This window comes from Heterodontus francisci, chromosome 16 (genome assembly GCF_036365525.1).
Source record: "Heterodontus francisci isolate sHetFra1 chromosome 16, sHetFra1.hap1, whole genome shotgun sequence".
Lineage (NCBI taxonomy): Eukaryota > Metazoa > Chordata > Chondrichthyes > Heterodontiformes > Heterodontidae > Heterodontus > Heterodontus francisci.
The window spans coordinates 81,074,478-81,098,975 of NC_090386.1; the positions used below are offsets into that span (position 1 = coordinate 81,074,478).

At 41.6% G+C, this 24,498-nt stretch overlaps 1 protein-coding gene across 1 annotated transcript; it reads right to left on the bottom strand.

The window, feature by feature from the left end:
• Positions 1–3,127: 3,127 nt before the first annotated feature.
• On the bottom strand, positions 3,128–24,339 carry LOC137378229 (uncharacterized protein SCO4629-like). Its single transcript, XM_068048453.1, has 6 exons — positions 23,986–24,339; positions 21,890–21,984; positions 18,370–18,493; positions 14,145–14,297; positions 8,555–8,737; positions 3,128–3,326 (listed from the first exon to the last, which is right to left on the bottom strand). Exons 2-6 carry the CDS (start codon positions 21,959–21,961, stop codon positions 3,208–3,210), a joined length of 651 nt encoding a protein of 216 aa, XP_067904554.1. The 5' UTR covers positions 21,962–21,984; positions 23,986–24,339; the 3' UTR covers positions 3,128–3,207.
• Positions 24,340–24,498: the final 159 nt, after the last annotated feature.

Sequence of the window (24,498 nt, forward strand, 5' to 3'; positions counted from 1 at the left end):
ACCCAGAGGGTGGTGATGGTCTGGAATGCCCTGCCTGGGAGGGTGGTAGAGGCAGGTTGCCTCACATCCTTTAAAAAGTACCTGGATGAGCACTTGGCACGTCATAACATTCAAGGCTATGGGCCAAGTGCTGGCAAATGGGATTAGGTGGACGGGTCAGGTGTCTTTAATGCATCGGTGCAGACTCGATGGGCCGAAGGGCCTCTTCTGCACTGTATTGCTCTGTGATTCTGTATACGCAACAAGAATCCTTGAATGGAGGAAATAATTTTTACTACAGCATTCTTTTTTACTTTTTTCCTATACTTGATTGTTTCACAACAAAACCCCCTTTTTCTATAATCTTGATGCCTGATGCCTCTGCAGCCAAGGGCCAGTGCCAGTGCTTATGGTAACCAGCTACTAGGTGGCACCCGAGACCATCTATGTATAACTCATCTCCAATTTCACCTTCCCTTGCTTCATCATCGCCTCACCATTCCAATTCAGCTCATTTTGGTAATACTGTCCTTTTATCTCCTAGATCCTGGTTTAAATCAAGCCCGAGCTATTGTGATGATTCAATTCTTCCTGCTGGATATAAGATCCTACAATGAAAGCAATCTGGGTAGGTTGACTCCACATCCTAGTGGACAAACTTCATTGTGCTAATTGGCGTGATCACTCAAAAATGATGTGTGAATGGCTTTTGAGAGAAATGGAAAATCACAGTAGCAGGTTAGAGCGGTGCACTTCTGAAGTTGGGATCTCACTGCTGGGAGAGATTTCTCATGCAATTAGCTCTGATGGCATCATTGGGTGCACTTGTTTACAGGATTTCCAACAGAATAAAGGAGCTGAATAAACACTTAGTACCGCCAGAGTTAGCAAAGATACAAGCATGTCTCTATTAATTCAGTTTCCTCAAACTATTGTACAGAAGAAATCTTAATTATTTTTGTCACTTCGTTTTTTAAAGGGTTTCTATCGGTGAAGCAACTACTTTTAAGAAAATATATACCTTGTCTTAATCCTCAGAATGCCAGGCTCCCAGACAGCCAGTTGAAAAAAGAAATCAGCTCATGCAGTTGTGTTGAAAAGCACTAATAATGTCACTCAAGTACCAAGAATACCTTACGACTGTAACATTATCATTGTAGCAAACTAGATATGTTAATGCACTTTAAAATAAAGTCCTTCCTATTCAATTTTTACTATTTTAATTTTATATTATTTATGGATGATCTCCCATAAATTTAAAATTTTCCTTTTAAAATTAAATATTTTCTGCCACCACCAGACTCTAAGGGCTAAATTTTGCCAGCCCTACGGCGATGGGCTGGGAGGCAGGAAGGCTGGCAATATAGTGGGGAAAGGCATTGGGAGGGGAGTCCGGTGACGTCCGCTGCCCTGGCATATCACCAGTTGGCTCAGTAGCGCAACTGCCTGTTAGGCAGCCAATTGAGCTATTTAAGTGCCCAATTAAGGGCCACTTCCTACCCTGCGGGCATTTTGCCCCTGTCAAGAGGGCCCACTGCCCTGTGAGGAGACTGCCAGATAAACCCTGGCTGCCTCCCAGCAGGTTAGTGGGGGTGGTGGTAGGGGGTGGGAAAGGGACTCCTCCTTAATACAGACAAAAGAAAATAAGAAATAGGACCAGAAGCATATGGCCTGTCGAGCCTGCATCACTATTCAATACAATCATGACTGATCTTGGGCTTCAACTCCACTTTCCCACCCACAACCCATATTCCTAGATTCCCTGAGAGACCAAAAATTTCTGTCTATTTCAGTCTTAAATCTTTTCAATGAAGGAGCATCCACCACCCTCTAGGGTAGAGAATTACAAAGAAGGGCCCCACCCGCAGCGGCAATGTCTGCCCTTGCAGCTAAGGCACCACTGCTACACTATGAAACCTCTGCCCGCCACCCCCCCACCAAATGCCGGGGCCTGCCTAACAAAACTTACCCTGTCTTCGAGGGCACCTCAGTATTGAGACACCCTCTCCATGCTGCAGCCTCAGTAGTGGCTCTCTGATTGGGCGGGCAGCTTGGGAGGCGGGCTGCCATCCTCAATTGGACAGCAGTCCCGGCAGCCACCAAAATGCCACCCCCACTACCCGCCCCCTGCCAGCACAGGCTCGACTCCCACTTTCAGTCCTTGTGGCAGGACTTCTTCGAGGCTAACAAAATTCAGCCCTAAATCTTCAAAAACAGTCTCTATTAGTTCAATTTTCAGCTTATCGAGAGGGAGAACATTGAAGAGTCACCAGGTCACGTCATTGATTCATGCAGGCCAATCTTCTTGTGCTTTACAGAACAAAAGCAGACATTCTGACCACTAGGTAAGGTAACTGTGTTGGCACTTTGATAGAAAAGGATTTTTTTTCCCTATGGCATCCTAGGGAACTATAAAATTTTCAATGTTGGCATTCAGATCCAATTTTAAATTAAAGTGCTAGTATTGGAATTATTATCCATGTTAAAGAGCTATAGGTGATCCCTTGTGTCATGTCCTGGTACATAACAATGTTCATTCTGGGCCTTTACGTAGCCTTGTATATTTAGCTTAAATCTCTGCTCAGAGCATTTTCAAGATGCTGGCTAGACAGATATTGGAGAAGATGCTTACAGGTAGTTATGTATTCTGTAAGTAGTGATAGGATTTTTTTTATTGTGAACACTTTGGACTCGAGGCTCAAGGCTGTTTCAGTGGTGCAAATAATTGTAACAGTATTTCAATCTTTATTCACAGATACAAATGAGGTAGATCAGCCCTTTAAGCAAATTACTGTAATCTAATTGGGTGAACAGTGGATTCCTAAGGCTTATGACATAAACCGGATCTCTTTCTAGAATGTTATTAAATCTAATGATTCCATCTTATAAGATTTTATTAATGATGTTTGTTTTAATGTTAGTGCTATCTTTATCAATTATTTCATCTCATATTCTGTTATTTCACTGAATAATGGCTTGTGCAGTTACACTGTTCCATAAATGCAGAAACTGTGCAATCCATCTCTTTGATGTCAAATTCAGAAACCTTGATAAATTTAGCTACTGGTTCTGGGTTATTTATTTAATGATAACCCTTGTAACTTGCCTTGAAAAATATTATCTCAGTATAAAATTAATTTTAACAAAAATCCAGTGGTGGAAAGTCGCAAAATCCTTTTGCTTAAAAAGGTTAAAGTGATACAGTGTTTTTTCTGTGATGCATTCAGTTTATTTTGGTCGGTAACCAACTTGCAGTAGCTTCCATTGGGCATCAGAAACCTCAGGGAAAATTTCTTGCTCCACTTGATAACCCTTCTTTGGGTAATCTCGAATTCGTTCCAAAACAGCTGGAGAAAAATATATAACAAACTTAAAGCTGAACTAAAATCCTTTTTCACTGTATATATAAAATAAATGCAACATTAAGATGATGCCTATCCTGTAGATGTAAACAATTCCATGACGCTATTTAAAGAGAAGGGAGTTATCCCAGTATTGTGGCCAACATTCCTCCCTTACCTGATACCACCAAAAACAGAAGAACTAATCATTCATTTCACTTGTTGTTAGCAGGACCTTGCTATATGCAAATTAGCTGCCATATTTACCCACATGCCAAAAAGTAATTAATTGGACGTTAAGTGCTTTGGGACATTCTGATAGTTGCAATAAGCATCTTTCTTTTGTCACTTACCCCGAACTTAACAATTCAGCCAGATATTTCTCTTTCTCATTCACTCGTTACTCCTGCCCAATCTATTTATATCCTCTTCCTTTAGCTCAGCTATTTCAAAGCCTCCTGAATTTTTCTCTCATGCTCACTTTTAAAAACTGTGTGTGTTTTTGTCCTCTTATGTTTAAACTGTTGTATCTGCTTGGCACTCCCTATTACTCAGTGCAGTACCAAGGGAGTGCTGCTTTGTTGGAATCCTGTTATTTGAGTAAGAACTTAAACTGAGACTCCAGCTGTTCATTCTGGTGGTTTGGTTGAATGTCAGTTTCACACGGCACTATTCACTGAAGAGAAGGAAGGTTTCAATATCTGGCCAACAACATTCCTCCAGCAACACAACCAAAAATAGATTAACTGGTCATTAACCTCATTGCTGTTTGCAAATACCTTGATATATGCAAAATGGCTGCCATAGATACCCACATAACAACAGTTACTCCACAATGTAATTAATTCCATATGAAGTAGTTTGAGATATTTCTGAGACATATGATAAGAAGCTATGTAAATGTAAGTTCTTCTCCTTCTAAACTCGACCAAATTAGTCTGCCTTCACATTTCTAACCTTGAAAATTATCAATTTACTGAATACCCAGATCTTATCAACTTGCCCATTCCCTACTCCCATTAGTTTCTTCCAGTTTACTAGTACGAACATTGTGACAAGTTCTGGCTGTTGTGAAGAAAGAATGAAACTTAATAACATGTAAAGCCCACAGTAATGTTATGAGAGTGCTTCGACTTTTTTTTTAAAATATGTTTTTAAGGACTCATTTAAATTGTGGAAATGGATTCATTTGGAAGCCTGAAGAATTGCTGGACTTTGTTTTTTCACTGGGGTCATTGAAAGGACTCTTGACTGAAAACACTTACTGGAAGAATCAAGGAGTGTGAAAAACCTCTAATGGAGATCACCTGCCTTAAGATAAATAAACAGGAACCTTGGACTAAGGGGAGATGTTTACAGAGAAGCCACGTGTCAAGGTTTATGGAGGTCAAGAGGTTAACTTTCTGTTTGGGGTTTGGATTGTTTTCAGTTCAGTTGGGGTGTTATCTGTTTTGAAGACAGTTGGGGTTTTTGCCTGCCAAGGAAAAAGACACCCCCTGCTCATCTTTCCTGTACCTCTCTAAGAGACCCTGAGAAGTCCAATGTGTCAACTCCTCTTTCCTCCTGACTTTGGAAAAACCCTGTGATTCAAGTGTGTGCTGGCTGAAATCCCTGATGCCATATTTCTCCTGGAAAAACCTGCCAGATTAATTCACAACGCTGCTTGAAAAGAACTGCTCCAGAAAAGATCCCAGTGACCCGACACCATATACCTGGACACCAGGTCAAAAGGCACAACTTACTTCCTTCCATATCTTCTCTTTCTTCTTCAAGAATTAGCAAGCATTTGGTCAAAATATTCTTTTTTTTGTCTTTTTCTACGCAGAGAGAATTTCTGTATTTTTTCAGTGTGTGTGTGGGGGGGGGGGGGAGGCTTTTAAAAGAGAACTTTCATATTTCAATCTGTGTGTTAATGCTTCGCTTCATTACTGGATAAGCCTTGCTTTATAATAAACTGATAATTTTGTTGTTTATAAAAGAAATGTGGTTGGTGTAGTTTATTCTGGCATAAGGAATAGAGCATAGGATTGACTGTATTGGTAACTAGGTAAACATTTAAATATGTTGTGACCTGTGGAGAAGTAGAACCAGAAAAGACAGTGTACTCCTCACACCTCAGTTGTAACAGTAATTACAATTTATTTCCTTTCTGTAATAGTAATTGTACATTATGTTCTCCATTATAAATGAACCAGTTGTAGATCATGACTATGAAAAGGTGATCATGTGTCAATGAATTGTAGCTGTTACTATTGGAGTTTTCAATATTTAGATATTGACACTAGCTGGAGTATATTTCCAGGAGTGAGTCCTCCTCGTGATGTCATTTTCATGTATGATCCCACACAGTGAGTATCAGCAGACTAATTAATGATGTAGGGCATCATGGCCAAAATCAGTCTTGTTCTTGCCAATAGCCCAGACATGTAAACTGGGATTTTACCAGCCCTCTGGAGGTGGGCTGGGAGGCAGGAGGGCTGGTAAAATGGTGACGGAAGGAGTTGAGAGGGAAGTCCAAAGTCTTCCCACCACCACAGGATATTCCCAAAGGCAGAAACGGCAGCTGCTCGGTCAGCCACTTAATTAACAGGCCAATAACGGCCAGCTTACGCGCCTGCCAGCATTTTACAAGTGTCGAGAGGGCCCCCCGCCATGTGGGGAGACTGCCAGGTACATTGAGGTGGCCTCCCAGCAGCTTCCCGGGTGGTGGGGGCGGGGGGGGGGGCCTTCCTTTCTGGGTGCCCCGCTGCTGGAAGGGTTACCCCTCCCATCGCCGGGATAAAGTAACAGTTCATACTTATCTGCGAGGGCACCTCAAAATGGAGGCACCTCTCTTTACCCTTGCAGCCTCACCAGTGGCCATATCTGTTGGTGGCGCTGCCAAGTCTACAGAGCAGCCAGCCATCGTCCTTAATTGGATGGCGGTCCCGGCTGCGGCCCCTTAACTGGGACCCATGGCGGTGCTGGTAAAACTCCAGCCATAGATGTAGATTTACCCCCAGTGCAGACTCTGGGAGATGGCAGTTCCGTCAAGAAGCCTGGTCCACCTAGAATGCCAGAAGTTATTAGCTTTTGGCTCAGGCTGCGGGAGGAATACAGGAGCCCCAGGACAGTGTTCGGGCCACTGCAATATTGGGCAGCTTGCTTGGCTTTTTGGCTGGAATAAGGCAGATCTGTGAGGGTTCATCTGATTTTGGGAGGAGGGGGGGGGGGTCTCAGGCTTATCTTGTGTTGCCCAGGATAGTGGTTCTCCCCGCATGGCCCTAAGGAATACAGTAAAACTTATCATTGGACTCCTCTTTGGCTAGCCCACCAGCTGGCACTGGGGTTGGGGGGGTAGGGAAGTATGGGCACTGCATGCTCTGCCCAGTACTGTCCTAAAATGGCATATGAGGTTCAATGTGTGTCATAGCATCCTAATTTGCACATTAAAAAGTCCTACCACTTGACTCAGGCAGGCATACCAGCTGCACAGACCTGGGGGAAGATTGTAATGGCTACAACAACAGCAGGAATGGAATAAGTCATTGCCCATCATTTTCGGGGCACTACCATCCCATTTCCTGGGTAGAAAGCTGAAAAGCTTTACCAATTGTCTTTCCCGCATGAATCATTAGCTAGCAATCAGAAACAGGAAGCCTAAGTAATTCTTCCCCTTGCTGCCTCAAAGTAGCTAAGGTTAATCATAGCACCCCAACTGCCACTGAGATCAGTTAACTCATTAATTGAACCTGGGACCTTTCTGGTCTGTATAGCTCAGTAACACATCAGTTGGGTTTAGGAGACTTTCTAAGTCATCCAGTGTGAGGTAAAGGCTCGACCCGACCCGACCCAACCCGAACCCAATGGGACCCAACGACATGTGTTGGGTTCGGGTTGGGTCGGGTTGCACTTCCGGATCCGGCACGCGGGCTCAGGTCGGGCCGGGTTGGACACGCTCTATCACAGGTAAGTGGCTCCAATGTTAATTTAATTTTTGGACTAGAAAGGTGGTTTTGTTAGTTATTTTAAGCTTGTGCAGATCAGCAAGAAAGTGAAAAATGGAAGGTAAGTTAACTGATGGTCGGGTCAGGTTGGGCGCGGGAAAAAAAAAATGTAAGGACTCTGATCGGGTCGGGCTCGGATCAGATGTGGTTCTGTCGGGCTTGGCTCGGAGTTTTTTTTGCAGACCCGAGCAGGCCTTTCGTATGAGTTCTTTTTTTTACATGAAATATACTCTCTAAACCACAGCTTCAGAGACAATGGCTGCAATTTTACATCCCCCCCCTCAAATGAGTGGGCTTGGGGCTGCAGAAGGAGGGAGGCCGTAAAATTGAGTGGGAGGCGGGGTCCCCATTCCCAACGCCTTCTCGCCCCCGCTGCAATTTTACGTAGGGTGGTACCGGCGAGAAACAGCCTGCCTGCCCCAAGCCAATCAAGGCCCATTAGTGGCCAATTAACTGTCACTTAAGGGCCTCCTCCCACCGCCGCTGGTATTTTACCCGCGATGGCCAGATGGCAAATGCCACAAGAACATCTCTCCCCTCTTGCGAGCTGGGAGCCCTGCTGATCGGGCACCCTCTGCTCCAAGGAGGGCCACCCCTGAAGCCCCAACCGCCCCAAATGCACAACACTCCACCTACCTAACCAACCACCACCCTTGCCTCGCCAGGGCCTGGCTGATTGTCCCCAGCGAGGCCCCAAAAACTTACTACCTTTCGGGGACTGTCGTCCCTTCTTGCGGCCGTTGGCTGAGTGTAGTCCCAGCAGTGGCCACTGCTCCCAGTGGTACTGCTCGGACTGAGCTCTCAGCCCACTGATTGGCTAGCAGCCAAGGAGGTGGAAGTCTCGCCCAAGGCCAACTAAGGGCCTGGGGGCGAAAAATCTTGGCATGGCTCCCCAGGCCCAGTGGAGGTGGGCTCACCACCGACTTTTCAGCCGGTGTGTGGGGCCTCCCACTCTACTTAAATTCCAGCCAATATTTATTTAATGTTTAAAGATACATTAGAAAGTAGAAAGAGATCAGCATTCTCAGCTCCCATTAGCTGAGAGGACCTGCTCTCATACACTGATTGAAAACCTTGCTCCTCATGCCGCACTGCACATGTTTTCACTGTACATGTTTTCACATGTAAAATATCAACATAAGGGATTATGAAATTAGCACTAATGTTCATAGAATAGCAACTAATACTTTTGAAGAAGTTATTTTAGCTTGAAATCTCAGTTTGGAACCTTCAAATTTCCCAACTTACCTAACATGTACCCAATTAAGTTGTCCATATTGCCCACATGGCTGTTTGGGTATTCATCAAGTTCCACTGTCGGAGAAGTGACTACAGCCTGCACGTTCTCTTTGTCTTCTGGCCACTGTCGAAGGTAGGTAGCATAAACCCTACGCTCCATAAAAGGCTGTTGGACGAGAATAATCCTCTTCACTGGAAAAAAAAATAGAAAATTCACAAAAATATATCTGGACAACAACTTGCATTTATATAGTCCCTTTAAAGAGTGCCAAAATACTGCACCGAGGCAAAAGTGGACACAAGTATTGGACGGAGAGGAGGTAGTGAAGGTTACCAAAGCCATGGTCAAAGACATTAGTTTTAGTAAGGCTATTAAAAAGAGGGCAGAGTGGCAAGGTGAAGCAGGTTAGAAAGCATGTTCCAGAGTATGGCACCAGGATGAGTAGAGGCTGCCTGACCAAGGATGGAGCACAGAGAGGGAGATATAAAGGAAGTCCAAATCAGAAGAGTGGAGGACATATGATAGAACATGCAATTTCTAGGAGGTTGTACAAGTAAAGAAAATCAAGGTCTTGGAAGCTATTGTAGATGAAGCAAAATTTCACCATCTAAACCTGGGCCAACTGGCTATTTTGCCAATGGAATAAATGTGGTCTATTTTTGAAATGATTAATTGACATTCACAAACATTAACCTTTCATGGCCAAGATACAATATCCTAAGTAAATGGGCATTCCATGTCTTTCACACAGTGATGTGTTAATGTCAAGCTGGAGGAACCCTGCTCCAAGATGTTCCATGTTACAGTTTATTGTTAGATTACTAGCAGAGCTGCTAACATTAAATTAAGAACAAAAGCATATACCAAAAGCTTTTCTTGCTCATGAGCTGTGTTATCAGTCAATCAAAATCAAAGCCACAGCTACCTGGACGACACTTCCTCGCACCCCACTTTCTGCAAGGACTCGATTCCATTCTCCCAGTTTCTCCATCTCCGTCACATCTGTTCGGACGATGCAACCTTCCATACTAGCGCCTCCGATATATCTTCCTTTTTACTCAACTGAGAATTCCCCCATGGTGGTTGACAGGGCCCTCAACCGTGTCCGATCTGTTTCACGCAATTCTGCTCTCACCCATACCTCTCCCTCCCAGAACCATGATAAGTTTCCCCTTGTCATCACCTTCCACTCCACCAGCCTCCGTATTCAACAGATCATCCTCCACTATTTCCACCACCTTCGGCGTGATGCCACCACCAAACACATCTTCCCCTCCCCTCCCAGCATTCCGAAGGGACTGTTCCCTCCACGAGACCCTGGTCAACTCCTTAGTCACCCCAACCTCTCACCCCTCTCCTAATAGCAACTTTCTATTAAAGTGCAGGAGATGCAACACCTGCCCTTTTACCTCCTCCCTTCTCACCATCCAAGGCCCCAAACACTCCTTTCAAGTGAAACAGCAATTTACTTGTACTTCTTTCAACTTAGTATATTGTATTTACTGCTCGCGATGTGGGCTCCTCTGTATTGTGGAGACCAAATGCAGATAGGGTGACCACTTTGTGGAACACCTCCGTTCAGTCTGCAAGCATGACCCCAAGCTTCCCGTCATATGTCATTTCAATTCTCAACCTTGCTTCCACTCTGACCTCTCTGTCCTTAGCCTGCTACAGGATTCCTATGAAACTCAACGCAAGCTCGAGGAACAGCACCTCATCTTTCAATTGGGCACTTTACAGCCTTACAGGCTCAATACTGAGTTCAATAATTTTGGATCATAATTTCTGCTCCTATTTGTTTTCGTGTGTTTTGCTGGTTTGTTTTTTTCCCCTTCTTGTTTGTTTCTTAATCCATTGACTTTGTGTTTGCTCGACTGCTATCCTGCCATTCACACCTCATCCAGATATATCTTATGTTTCTTTACTTGTCCCATTTCCGCTCGCTTTGGCTTTGTACTATGAAACCTTTTGTTATTTAAACTCTCCTGCTATCAGAGACCTTCCCTTTAGTTCTTTTTCACCCGCACCACCCCTCCCCTCCCCTCCCCCACCCAACACCCACCCCCTTTCACTTGCTCAAAACCTAATTTTTGACAGTCTGATGAAAAGTCAGAGACCTGAAATGTTAACTCTGTTTATCTCTCCACAGATGCTGCCTGACCTGTTGTGTATTTCCAGCATTTACTGTTTTTGTGTTAAAGTTCTTAATTGTGACTCTGCTGTCTCCCACATTGTTGTTTCTTCCATTTTGGAACTGATTTCAACCATCCCTTTTATTTGTCTTTCATTGCTTTACATGACTTTATCTTCTAATGCGTTTTAATTGACCGATGATTGAGATGATCTTTGTCTGTCATTCAAGAATTTTTTCCAACCTCCTTCCAGCTTTTTAAACAGCTTGTTTTCAGTCTGTTGAAGTCAATAGTGTTTTTTGTGACAGCAGGCAACATTATCTGACTCTTAATTTAACCACTTCTTAGCCCATTTTTGTTTTGTTTGTTCCTAAAAGGAAGCTTGTTCATGAAGGACCTGCACCCAAAATGTTAATCCAATGTTTCGATGACAATGAACCTATCATGTGTGTTCAGCAATTTTTATTGTTGTTTTGTATCATTTTTTGATCTCTGGCCACTGGAAGTCAATATTTTTAGGAGTGTTATCGTCAGGAGCAGAGTGGCACTGCAGCCTTGAAATACAGTCCACTGCCCTTACATTTTTTGATGCTTTCTTTTGGATAATGTGTGTTAAAACATTGCATAAAATTATTACAGAAAAATCACAATGAAATCCTGCAGGTTTCTGTGTCGCTACCTTCTGGGTACAAAGGACTTATTGCAGAGATGATGGTGGGCAACTCCCACGATGACTGACTGACCTATGCCACACGCACACTTTTTTTAAATTTGATTTTTTACAATGGCCTGGATTTTGCTGTCAGCAATGAAGGAACAGTGCTGGCTGTTCACCTTGATCACAACTGCCCACAGAATTTTCGCAGGCTTCTCAATATAGATTTCCTCTAATCCACCTCTTTTCCAGTGCAGTGTCCCCTACATAGGATCTGTGACACATGTGAGCCGGGCAAGAAACAGAGTGATTCTTCAACCAGATTGAAGAATCCTCACTGAGACATGCAAAGTCCAAACCAGTTTTAAAGCACAAAATATAAATTAGATTTAAATGATATGCAGAAAGCAAAGTTTGGGAATTACAGATATGATTAAGGGAGAAAGATAGGAAACAGCCAGAAAAGTAAGAATTTTTTTTCAATCTCCAGTACTAATTTTCTTCTGAGGGAATAAGACTCCATGCTTGTAAAATTAATTTTTCAGGACCAGAGAGGTTGTTCAATAGTAATTATCACTTAATACACCATTAAAAACTCACTTACTCCTGAATGTACCCGCCCTAACTTTTTCAGCTGTTTTTAGTATGGAACAAGTGAGCAAATGTAGCACTTTTCTGCTGTTGCACTCAATTCAATGCCGAATCTATTGGCGAGGATTGCAACAACACAGTTGTGGAGGAGCAGGGTATCTCTGACAAAAACTTCCAGATTTCCGCATTTAACTGCGCAGGTGCAGATTCCAGCAGCTGCTGTCCAATTTACCCAGTAATAATAAGGAACACTGATGGTCTCACCGTTATTATTACCGCAAAATCTGGGATTAACTCTGCATCATGTCCTGAAGGATGTTGTCTGTATACAACAACATGATACTGAAACTGTGACATTAGTCCTCCATACCACCTGAAACCAGCTGTATGTCATCCTCTGTCTGCCACTGAATTATAGAAATTTACAGCACAGAAGGAAGCCATTTGGCCCATCATGTCCACACCAGCTGACAATAGCCATCCAGCCTAATCCGACTTTCCAGCTCTTGGTCCGTAGCCTTGTAGGTTATGGCACTTCAAGTGCATTTCCAAGTACTTTTTAAATGTTATGACAGTTTCTGCATCAACCACCCTTTCAGGCAGTAAGTTCCAGAACCTCACCACACTCTGTGAAAACATTCCCCCTCAAATCCTCCTACCACTTACCCTAAATCTATGTTCCTGGCGATGGATTCCTCAACCAAGAGGGGTGGGGCCTTCCTATGCACTCTATCTAGGCCCCTCAAAATTTTATATACACCAATTGGTCTCCCCTCAGCCTCCTCTGTTCCAAAGAAAACAACCCTAGCCTATCCAATCTTTCCTCATAACTAAAATTCTCCGGTCCAGACAACATCCTCGTAAATCACCTCTGTACCCTCTCTAGTGCAACCATACATTTCCTACAGTGTGGTGACCAGAACTGTATGTAGTACTCCAGTTATGGCCTAACTAGAGTGTTTTGTATAGTTCCAGCATAACCTCCCAGCTCTTATAGTCTATGCCTTGGAAAGTATCCCATATTCCTTCTTGACCACCTTATCAACCTGTAACTGCTGGCTACAGATCCTAGTTATTAACAATCTGTTAAAACACTTAAGTTCAACTTAAAAAACGAGAGCAGCACAATTACAATCTTGCCTTTTCTTTAGATAATTGACTCTTAGATATGCAATTTTGTTAACTCAACATCTATTCTATTTCCCTCCACAATTCTCCTAAGGTTGTTTACAATTGACCCTCAACAAAGCTTTAAGAGTCATTAACAAGCAATTTTTGTTCTACTAACTTCTATTTACATATTTAGGCAGAGGAAGAATTCTCAGAATATTGCTACAATTGGGAGAAAATTTTGGAACTGCTTTATACAGTCTTGCTGAACTGTTTGCTCACTTCTATTTGTTTTGTAAGAGATAAAGAAAAGTACGTTATAGGTTTGGAACTTGATTAGGATGAACCTGTGGCTGTTGTACAGCAAATGCCCCCTCTCTGCCCCTTTTAGTCATTGGGGTGACTCAACTTCAATGCAAAGATTTTTTTAAATTGTATATTTCATTATTTCAAATCCTACTAAACTATTGTAAGATAGCATCACAAGAACATGATATAATTTACATACATTTTTGTTTTTGAAATTATTTCAATGACCCCTCCCAATTATATCACAATATAATAATCTGAAAGGCCTATATACCTTATGGACTGTTCACTACTAGCTTCAATTTGTAATGATTATTTTCCTCCTCATAACCTGTGTAATCACTGATTTCATTGCAACTCCTCATGAAAATATATTGCTGCCATTTGGATTCTATGTTAGTCGATCAGAAAAAGTTTTGTATTCCTCGTCCAGTAGTTCCTGCTGTTTTCAGTTGTCACAAAGGTGTACAGCAGCTAGAGACTTAAATTTGGATTTGGTGACTTCCTTTCGGGAACATTTTCCTTTGACTCCCTCTAAATTTTTAAAGGACTACAGAATCTGATATATCTTTCATTAGATAAAAGGGATTATGTTTGAATTTAGCAGCCTCTCATTATGAAAAGCACAATTCATATTGTTTTGTGGTTCTTTGTTGTATGATTTCAAATGGAATGAATGTACATATCAAATAATAGAGATATTAAGTATTAAAAATTAATTAAATATTAAATAAAATATAAATGTTTTGGCTGTAGAATTGTCATTAATTAGAAATAATAAAAGCTCAGGTTGTTATATACCTGGGATGTTGTTTTCCTTCAGTGTTTGATATGCAAACCTTATATTCTCGCCTGTATTAGTGGCCTTTTTTTCCAATAGGATCTTGTCAACTGGCACACCCAGTTTAATCGCGGCTTCAGCAAAAACATCTGCCTCTGGTTGTTGCCATACTCCTGTTTTTAAAAGTCATATTTATGATGACAAGTGAGAGGAATAAATTTCTATATTTCATTAACAATAAGAAAATAGGTGTTTGCATTATTCATCTGTCAATTTCATTGTCACTATGACAAACTTAATTAAAAATGCAGTTAATGAAGTTAAAGTGTAAATGAAAGAAAGCAGCAATATCTGAAATCCAGGGCAGGATTCAAGGTGCTCGCATGAGTGGGTTGCGAGGTGGTGGGGGTGGGGGGAACTGTAGAATCTGGAGGGAAGGTGGGGGATGGAGGACCCGTCACCTTCCCGATGCCGTGCAATTTTATCAGCCTTCCCAGCCAATTGAGGCCCTTAAGTGGCCAATTAAGGATTGCGTAAGGACCTCTTCCCGCCGCTGCTGGCAGGGGCCCTCCTCTGTGTGGGGAGACCACCCAGGCAGCCTCCCTGGGGGCTCGGGGTGGCAGCCCTCTCAATCAGGCACCCTGTGGCCCATTGGGGCCCCCCCCCCTGCAAAACACCCCTCCACCCTCAACAACAACCCAGCCCCACCACCCCCCATTTCGCCAGGGTCTGCCGGTCTGACTGGCCCCAGCTACCCTGATTCCATTTACCTGGGTTCCAAGGTGGCGTCCATGATGCTGCTACAGGCCGGGTGCAGTCCCAGCTCCCCTTGGTGCTGCTGGGACTGAAGAGCTGCCTGCCCTCCAATTGGCCAACAGCTCCTGGAGGAGAGATCTCAGCCTGTAGAGGGACGGGAGCCCCGTGCCAGGCAGTGAATTGCCTGATGGGCACAGAACTGGGTCGGGGCTCCTGGAAATGGTTAAGATGGGGTTGCTCCCAGCTTTCCAGCCTACTGTCAGTGCCACCGCTGCTAGTATTAAATTCAGCCCCCTGTGTCACTAATGAGGCATATTGTATAGAAAGTAAGGAATATCTGTCAGTTATATCAACAAATGCAACAACTTGAATTTATATAGTGCCTTTAACATATTAAAGCATTCCAAGGTGCTTCACAGGAGCTTAATAAGGTAGTAATCCAGTCAATATATGTACTGGGCCTAATAGCTGTAAAATAAATGTTTACGTGTTTAACCATTATTGAAGACTCTTCTACATAGATTTTAGTTTTGTTTGTGCTACCTGCATCTATCAATGCAGATACTCTCTACCATTTCACATCATATTATTGATGCATGATGTTCACAATAGGATTAATGATTGTTTTGGACCAAATTTGTAGTAATGGATTGACAATGAAAATGGAATACTTAAAAACTGGGAAGAAAGAACTCGCATTTATATGGCATCTTTCAGGACCTCAGGACATCCTAAAGTACTTTACAGACAATGACATACTTTTGAAATGTGTTAGTTTAGTTTAGTTTAGAGATACAGCACCGAAACAGGCCCTTCGGCCCACCGAGTCTGTGCCGACCATCAACCACCCATTTATACTAATCCTACACTAATCCCATATTCCTACCACATCCCCACCTGTCCCTATATTTCCCTACCACCTACCTATACTAGGGGCAATTGCTAATGGCCAATTTACCTATCAACCTGCAAGTCTTTGGCATGTGGGAGGAAACCGGAGCACCCGGAGGAAACCCACGTAGACACAGGGAGAACTTGCAAACTCCACACAGGCAGTACCCAGAATTGAACCCGGGTCGCTGGAGCTGTGAGGCTGCGGTGCTAACCACTGCGCCGCCCTTACAGCTGTAACACAGGGAAACACAACAGCTAACATGTGCACAATAACGTTCCACAAACAACAATGACACAAATGACCAAATCATCTGTTTTTGGTGTTGGATGAGGGATAAATGTTGGCCAGGACACTGGAAGAATTCCCCATCTCTTTTTGAAATAGTGCCTGGGGACGGTAGCATCATGGCAATGTTACTGGTCTAGTAATCCAGAGGCCCAGACTGATATGCCAGAGACATGAGTTCAAATCCCAACATGGCAGCTGTGGGAATTTTAATTAAATTAATTAATAAATCCAGAATAAAATGCTAGATTCATTAATCATAAAACAATTGGATTTTGTAAAAAAAACATGTGGTTCATTAATGTCCTAAATGGAAGGAAATCTGCCATCCTTACCCGGTCTGGACTACACATGAAATGGTCTAGCAAACCATTCACTTGCATCAAATGGCTACAGGAAAAAAAAACACCGTGGGTGTGCCTACACCACATGAACTGCAGAGGTTCAAGAAGGTGGTTCACTGCCACCTTCTCAAGGGTAATTAGGGATGGGCAATAAATGCTAGCCTTGCTAGTGACGCTCACATCCCAAGAACGAATAAAAAAAAGGATGCCCTAAGAGGCCAGATAGGATCTCCATTTATATTTTAATGTAAAGTACAACATCTGACAGTGCAGCTTGCTCTCAGTACTACAATGAAGTGTTTGCCTAGATTATGCACTCAACTGTGGTGTGGGATTTGAACCCACAACCTTCTGCCTGAGAGGTGAGAAAGCTACCACTGAACTAAAGTGGATACCTAAATAATTGGTAGCTGCTTTGCAGAAAATGTAAAATTAATTATTGATTAGAACAGAATCTTGCATTAATTTTGGCCTGTCTAACCGAAATACTGGCATCTTAATTTTTTTAATGCAGTTATTAATTTTGTTAATTTTAAATATAATTGACAAAATGAATTTATTATCTTCTTCACCAATGATGTCGACAGTCCAGTAGGGTTAAATAAGGCATCTGATACAATGAGAATGCTTGTGAAGCACTCGTCCATTTTGTGAGCCTGTCTCAGAGCTGCAGGTGTTCTCAAACAGCAGCTGCTGAGAAGCTGGAGGATTATTGATTTACAGTGAAAGGTTATTCTTGAAATCAGGAATGCAACGTCTTCCACAGTGTCTTCTAGAAAAACAGGGAAATCTTCCGATTCCATGTTTAAAATTTTAAGCTTTTTTTTCAGTGTGATATGGAAGATTTGAATGTGCTGGGAAGTATTTGTTTCATGACATATATATATATATATATATATATATATCTTTCTTTTTCTTTTGGGCCTCCTTATCTCGAGAGACAATGGATACGCGCCTGGAGGTGGTCAGTGGTTTATATATATATATATATAGAAAGACAATACCTTAAATCAGAAGGTATTTGTAGTGATGTGCTTTTTTTGTAATTAATGTCTAATGATTTTGTTAAAGTACAGACTGAATTGCACAGTGAGAAAACAGAGAAACTTTTGCTAATCAATGCCTACCAGGCAGAGCGGCTCAAACTCTACTCTCTGCACCTTAATCTCGCAATATAAGTCCTTTCCCAGGGGTTGAAACTGCAGTTTATGGACTTAGTTTTAAATTTTATTTATCTTTTACTTTAAAAGCAGTATACTAAAGAATTATGTAAATAATTGATAACGTAGTCTTATCAACAGGTTGTGAAAATATCTATTACATTTGGGACGATTTTCAACTACTGGCCGCCTACTTCTTCCCTGAAAAAAGGGCAGCCAGCAGCTTGAAATCGATTGTTGGTGGTGGTGGGGGCGGGGTGCGGAGGGGAAGGAGATTAGCGGCTGTCATGGAGATTGCATTGTATCCATTGTCGTCTTGTTGCAACTTTCAGCTGGGCCTGTAATGGACAAACAGCCCAACTGCTTGATAAAGGCACGAGACTGTTTAAACATGCAAATCGGAGTCCTACGCTGGTTATTGGACCCCAAGTGCAATTTAGATACACAAATGGGTGCAATGAGCTTTGATGGCTGGATGCATTCGTCTCATCCCCGATTTTCATAAATAAGTTTATAAAATGCTGAGTTTAAGCAAATTTATTTACCATTTGTATATTTAGGAATAGTAGAAACTTGTTCATCTGTAAATTTTTGAATTTGAAGAGACACAACAAAACTTAAATAGAAATCTTTCAAACATTGTTCCTACAAACACAGCAGAACAATTCTAAGTGCAAAGAGGCAAACCTGTAACATCACACTACGAACTACAGCAGAAAAAGCAGTAATGACAGGAAAAAAAGTTATGCCACATATGCAATCGAACTACTATTTTATCTGGATATAATTAAGTAATATTTCTTACCCGCAGTATGGTTTCCCAGGTAACCAGTAAATAGTATCTGTGGAGCCCAATTTTCCAAGTAAAGATTTGCAGCTCTTTCAGCCACTCGAATATCATGACACCCCAGACCTATTATGACGTCACTCTGGAAACACAAAAGACACTCAAACAGCCTTCTTGCACTTACTATCAGCAGTCTCGACATCAATAGTAAAAGATTCTAAAAAAAACAATTTGAGTGTTATCAAAAAACACATTTTTTAATTCATTCTCGAGATGTGAGCATCGCTGGCAAGGTCAGGATTTACTGCCCATTCCTAATTGCGCTAGAGAAGGTAGTGGTCAGCTGCCTTCTTGAACTGCTGCAGTCCATATATTATAGGCACACCCACAATGCTTTCTGTAGCAGTTTGATACAACTGAGTGGCTTGTAGGCCATTTCAGAGGGCAGTTAAGAGTCAACCACATTGCTGTGGATCTGAGGTCGCGTGTAGGCCAGACCAGGTAAGGACAGCAGATTTCCTCCCCTGAAGGACATCAGGAACTAGATGGGTTTTTACAACAATCCAGTAAACGCATGATTATTATTAATGAGACTAGCATTTTATTTCAGATTTATTAATGGAATGTAAATTCCCCAGCTGCTGTGGTGGGATTTGAACTCACGCTGCTGAAGCATTAATCCAGGTCTCTGGATTACTAGTCCAGTAACATTACCACTATGAAACCGTTGAGAATAACGAACGGAAATTGAAGTGTATGCATCAGGACTGAAAATTTTACTTGTCAACTTAAAGCGATACGAGGTCATTGACCTGAAACTTTAACTCTGTTTCTCTCTCCACAGATGTTACCAGACCTGCTGAGTATTTCAAACATTTTTTGTTTTTATTTGACATTTCCAGATTCTGCAGTATCTTGCTTTTGTGTTTGAGTTACCTTCTCACTGGATTTGCTCAGTCAATCCCACCTGTACATTTCTCTCTTCATCGCGACTGTATCTTTGTCTCATTCGCTGCTTTCCTGTTGCCTCTTATTAACCCTTTGCACTGCGCAGCAGTTCCTCCACCCCTAACTGTCTAGATATCTGAAGATGCATTTTATTAGGGACTGAATAGTAAAGTAAGTCAGGAAACTATTCTTTCACCTCTGGTTCCTTGGTTTGAATTCTGCCCAGAAAAATGGCTAAAAAAAAAAATTTCCACCAGCTGAAAGAATACTACATGAGCTGAGTTTGTGCAATTTCATCTCATCCTCTTCATGGATATGGGGGATCACAGCATAAAACTGACCATAGCTTGACACTAAAAATGGAAATTTTCTACTTGCCTCATGCCACAAGTTTATATTGGGAAACGACACACCATTTGCTTGTGATTTTCTATCCAGACATAGCAAAGCAAAAAATCTCCCCTTAAAATTGGCAATGTCATTCAAACAGGATGGTGTAGGAAATGGAAATGGCACACCAAGGTAGCAGACGTTTCCAGAATGGGGCTAAGGCACATTGTTGGAATAGAACTTCACTTCTGTCCCATGCTATACCTGACCTGCAAATGCTTGATGTTACCATCAAGTGGAAAAGTGTTTCTCTCACCAGCATCAACCTCTCTCAATGTAATGAATACATAAACTCACCCAAAATATCCAAAACTTTATTCCTTTATGGGATTAATGTCTTCTAATTCTACCAATGGGAAGTTTTATTTCATACAGCACAATACAAAATAGATTCCTGCTTCTTCCTCCAGGAGTTTACACAATTATGAGGGGCATTGATAGGATAGATAGGAAGAAACTTTTTCCCTTAGCGGAGGGGTCAATAACCAGGGGGCATAGATTTAAGGTAAGGGGCAGGAGGTTTAGGAGGGGATTTGAGGAAAATAATTTTCACCCAGAGGGTGGTTGGAATCTGCATTGCACTGCCTGAAGGGGTGGTAGAGACAGGAACCCTCACAACATTTAAGAAGTATTTAGTTGAGCACTTGAAATGCCATAGCATACAAGGCTACGGGCCAAGTGCTGGAAAATGGGATTAGAATAGTTAAGTGCTTGATGGCCGGCACAGACATGATGGGCCGAAGGGCCTGTTTCTATGCTGTATAACTCTATGACTCCCTTCACAGAATATGATGAACATGACACCCTGGTGTGTATAATAGTTTTCTTGCTCAAATTGCATTCTTGCAATTGCCACATGTTTCAGAAACATCAATTCCCTTAAGCCACTAGGGTTAAGGTCTCTAAAACTGCAGCTATTTAGGTAAATATCTGGAATTAATATGGCATGACAAATACAGATAATCTTTCACATGTTAAACAAAAATAATTTGTATTTGCTTCTCTATGAATATTATTTTAACAGGATTTCATTTGAACAAAAATACGAGGTGTGGCAAAAGAAAGATGAGTTTTGTGCACATGTTTTGAGCTGTTTAAATGTGCCCATTTATGCTGGTGAAGGGTATGTGAGGAACCTCTAGTTTTATACATAACTTCTGTACACTACTGACTTTCTTTTCCATCTGTGCAAAACACTAACCAAGTCTGCCATGAAAACAAGAGTACAATAAACCATGCATATATATGATATTAATGGAGGTCAAAAGAATCTGCTATATAGCTGAGAAATTCATGATGGATGCTGAAATGATAGCCAATACAACATAGGGTCTGCTGACCCTGGAGGATTCTCAAGAACATGCACCAGTATACATCTATTTTTCACTAACCATCTTGAAGCTGAATTTGCTTTCTATGAGATTTGAACAACTTGAATCTTTAACAGATTAAAATGTTACAAGGCACTCCCTAGGAGCATTATCACACCAAACTGACTGTGCTAAACAAAGAGATATTAGGAGCAATGACTGAAAACTTAATGATGTAAGTTTTAAGGTGGGTCTGAAAGGGAAGAGAAGGGTGGAGAAGTGGAAAGGTTAAGGGAAGACATTTCAGAGCTTAGGACCTAGATGGCTGAAGACATAGTAGTAGGGCAAAAGGAGTGGGGGATGTGCAAGAGGCCAGAGTTGGAGGAATGCAGAATTCTTGGAGGTTTTCAAGGTTGAGGCGATTAAAGGATTTGAACATAAGGATGAGAATTTTAAGTTGGAGGCATTGTAGTTCAGCAAGCACTTGGCGCTATTTAGGATATAGGCAGCAGAGTTTTAGATCAGTTGAAGGCCATGGAGGGAGGAGGATGGGAGGCCAACTGAGAGAGCTTTGGAATAGTTAAGCCTGGAGGTGACAAAAGCATGGATGAAGGCTTTGGCAGCAGATGAGCTAAGGCAGGGTCAGAGACAAACGATGTTATGGAGGTGGAAGTAGTTCATCTTTATGATGTTATGTTACATTTAGCTCATGGTCAAGTAGCACACCGAGATTGCAAAGTCTGTTTCATCCAGAGATAGGGGGATGGAATTGGTTATGAGTGAATGGTGCTGGTGAAATAACTTTATAACAATTAATTAGAATGATTATCTTTGTAGCTGTGCCAATGCACCATTTGTCTTTCTGCCAGTCATTTACCAAGCTCTCCTACCTTTACAAGAGGTTGTCCCAATCGAAGGTAGTTCCATAACACTTGTGCCCATTGTTTGCAGTCATTATCCATGCCACTCACATCATCTCCATCAGCTAAAATAAACAACCAAACATTTTTCAGTGCACTGTTATTGAGGGAGTAGCATATGGAAGTTCCATTAGCCAGCAGTCCTATTGCAGCTACCAGTCTTGGATTAGTAGGTGTGGATGATAATGAGGAGCTATCCGATCTAAGATATACTGCCAACTATGCATAGCAATGGGTCACACTGACACAAAAGAGCTCCACAAGTGTGTGCTTGTATACATCTGTACTCCCCGGACAGCTAATTTTTGTTCCTGAATCAGGGGTGGGAGCATCGGCCTTCTCCATAGAGTAAAAACATTGAAACACCAGTTTACAAAGTATCCAAGAAATTTAACAGTCTTCTCTAACACTTTTAAAATGTGACTTTGCACTAGACTAGAGCTATAATTCACCTGAAGTGTGCTCACCCCTGTATGAGTTGGTCCCTGAATAAAGTTCACACTGCTTGGTTTTAATGTGCTCAGATTGTGACCTCACTTCCCAGCAATATTACTACTTTTAAATGAAAATATACACTTGCATCAAACGAACGACCCTCAAACTAAATATGTTTCAAGTAAGGAAGTAGCCATCTTAGCAACATTAGGACAGTAGTAATGGGGTTTATTTCAGTGACATGAAAAACTGGCCAACCTGGGCATTGCAACAAATTAGGTTTAAATTGGTGCCTAAAAACCCATTCAACATCAAAATGCAACCTTTAAATGCAAATTACAATGATATGGACTGGATTTTGTGGCCAGCAGCAAAGCAACAGTGCTCATCACTGATCTAGCAATCTCTGTGGCATGGATTTCCTCTCTCCCAATGTCAGTTTAAATCTGACACCAAGTCAAGGGGATCTCCAGGTGTCCCACAGCAGTGATGTCAGCAAGCAAGGTCAGCAGCCAATCACATTGAAGTGTTCTCAAAGACAGAAAAAAAAGTTAAAAGCAGATTATTACTACTTCTAATTTAAATTTTCAGACAGCAAAATATGATTGGATTAAGATAGAAGCTAAACATCATAAACAAACCTTAAAAATATTATTTTAAAATTATGTGGAATTTTGTATTATAATTGGAGAAATTTGACATTCCACAAATATATAATTAGCTTTTTAGGACCAGTAAAGGTGTTCAGCAGCAATTAGGAACTTAGTACACTGTAAAAAAAAAAGTTACACCTCATTCAGGTGTAACAGTTTCAGGGGTTTTACAGTGAGACTCAGAGTGAGAGTGGAACTTCACGTCAATTCACTAATTGCTTAGGGATTGCACTCAACAACCCATCCCGTGGAGAAGCATAAACTGACAGCAACTTCTGGATTTCCAAGTTATTCTGCGCATGTACAGACTCTCGAAGTTGCTGTCAGTTTCAGCGGAGTAATGAGGCAAAGGCTGGCAGTTTTGCTGTCAATACCATTGCAAAATCCTGGCCAATCGTCTCAAAATGCTTATTGGTGAGAAAGGTTTCCTGCAGTGCAACACCTCACTGAATCTCTTTACTGAAGAGATTCCCTGAATGTCTGCACATACCACGTTTAGCCTAATTTGCTGAATGTTGCAATTTTGCATAATGAGTCCCAGAGCCAGAGAAAATGTTGGTATCTAAATTAGAAATTACTTGCTGCAGTAAATCAGTTGCCCTCCTCATTGTATCACTTAAGTGTGCTATTGTGACAAAAATATGATGCACTACTCTTCCCCCTTCTGGAATTTTTTTTAAATTGCTACTTATTTTATTATGATAAACAAAATAATTCCAAACTAAAAAACAATTGTAGAAAATCAATAATGTGAAGTCAAAATATGTTTGTTCACAAGACCAATATTTATACCGAGGGAAGAGATTTTGCTGAACTCAAGCAGTCCTGTTTGAATGATTTCACCCCTGCATTGCGCTCTGTAACCTCCCGTAATTCATCAATGTGTAAAAATTCAGAAACCAAATTAATCTTAAGGTCTAATTTGTGCGAACGCACTAGGAAACAATAACATTTAATCCATTTACTCAATTCCTTTACCTGGTTATTGCTGGAATGGCACTGCTGGACACTGGTTCCAAGCTCTTCTCTCACGGCCAGGCATAGCATGATTCCTGCCGCCCGGGGTAAAGGCAGCATCTGCTTCCCTTTATTTGCATCAATAATACTGTCATCTGACCTGTCAGTGAGCGGAGGTGAGTTACCCTGATTTCAGCTCTTCCCATTCAGCGGCTCCTCAGCGCTACGCCCTATTCGTCTAGCCCGAAGAAGGATAATGTTGTTATTCAAGGGTGGGGGGACTCAAGAGCAAAAAAAAAGCCTTATTTTTGAATGTTCAACCTCTCCCACTACAGTAAATGTAAATAAACTCAAAAATTGGCAAAGCAAAAGAAACGTCAAAACAGTTATACGCAAGAAAAACAGAAGCTCATAAATATGTATGAGTGTTTTTATGTGACAAAGGATCCCATTAAGTCGTAACAATGCAGATAATTTATATGGTATTTTAAATCTTTTCATATACACCCATACAATTTTTTAAAAATTGCTATG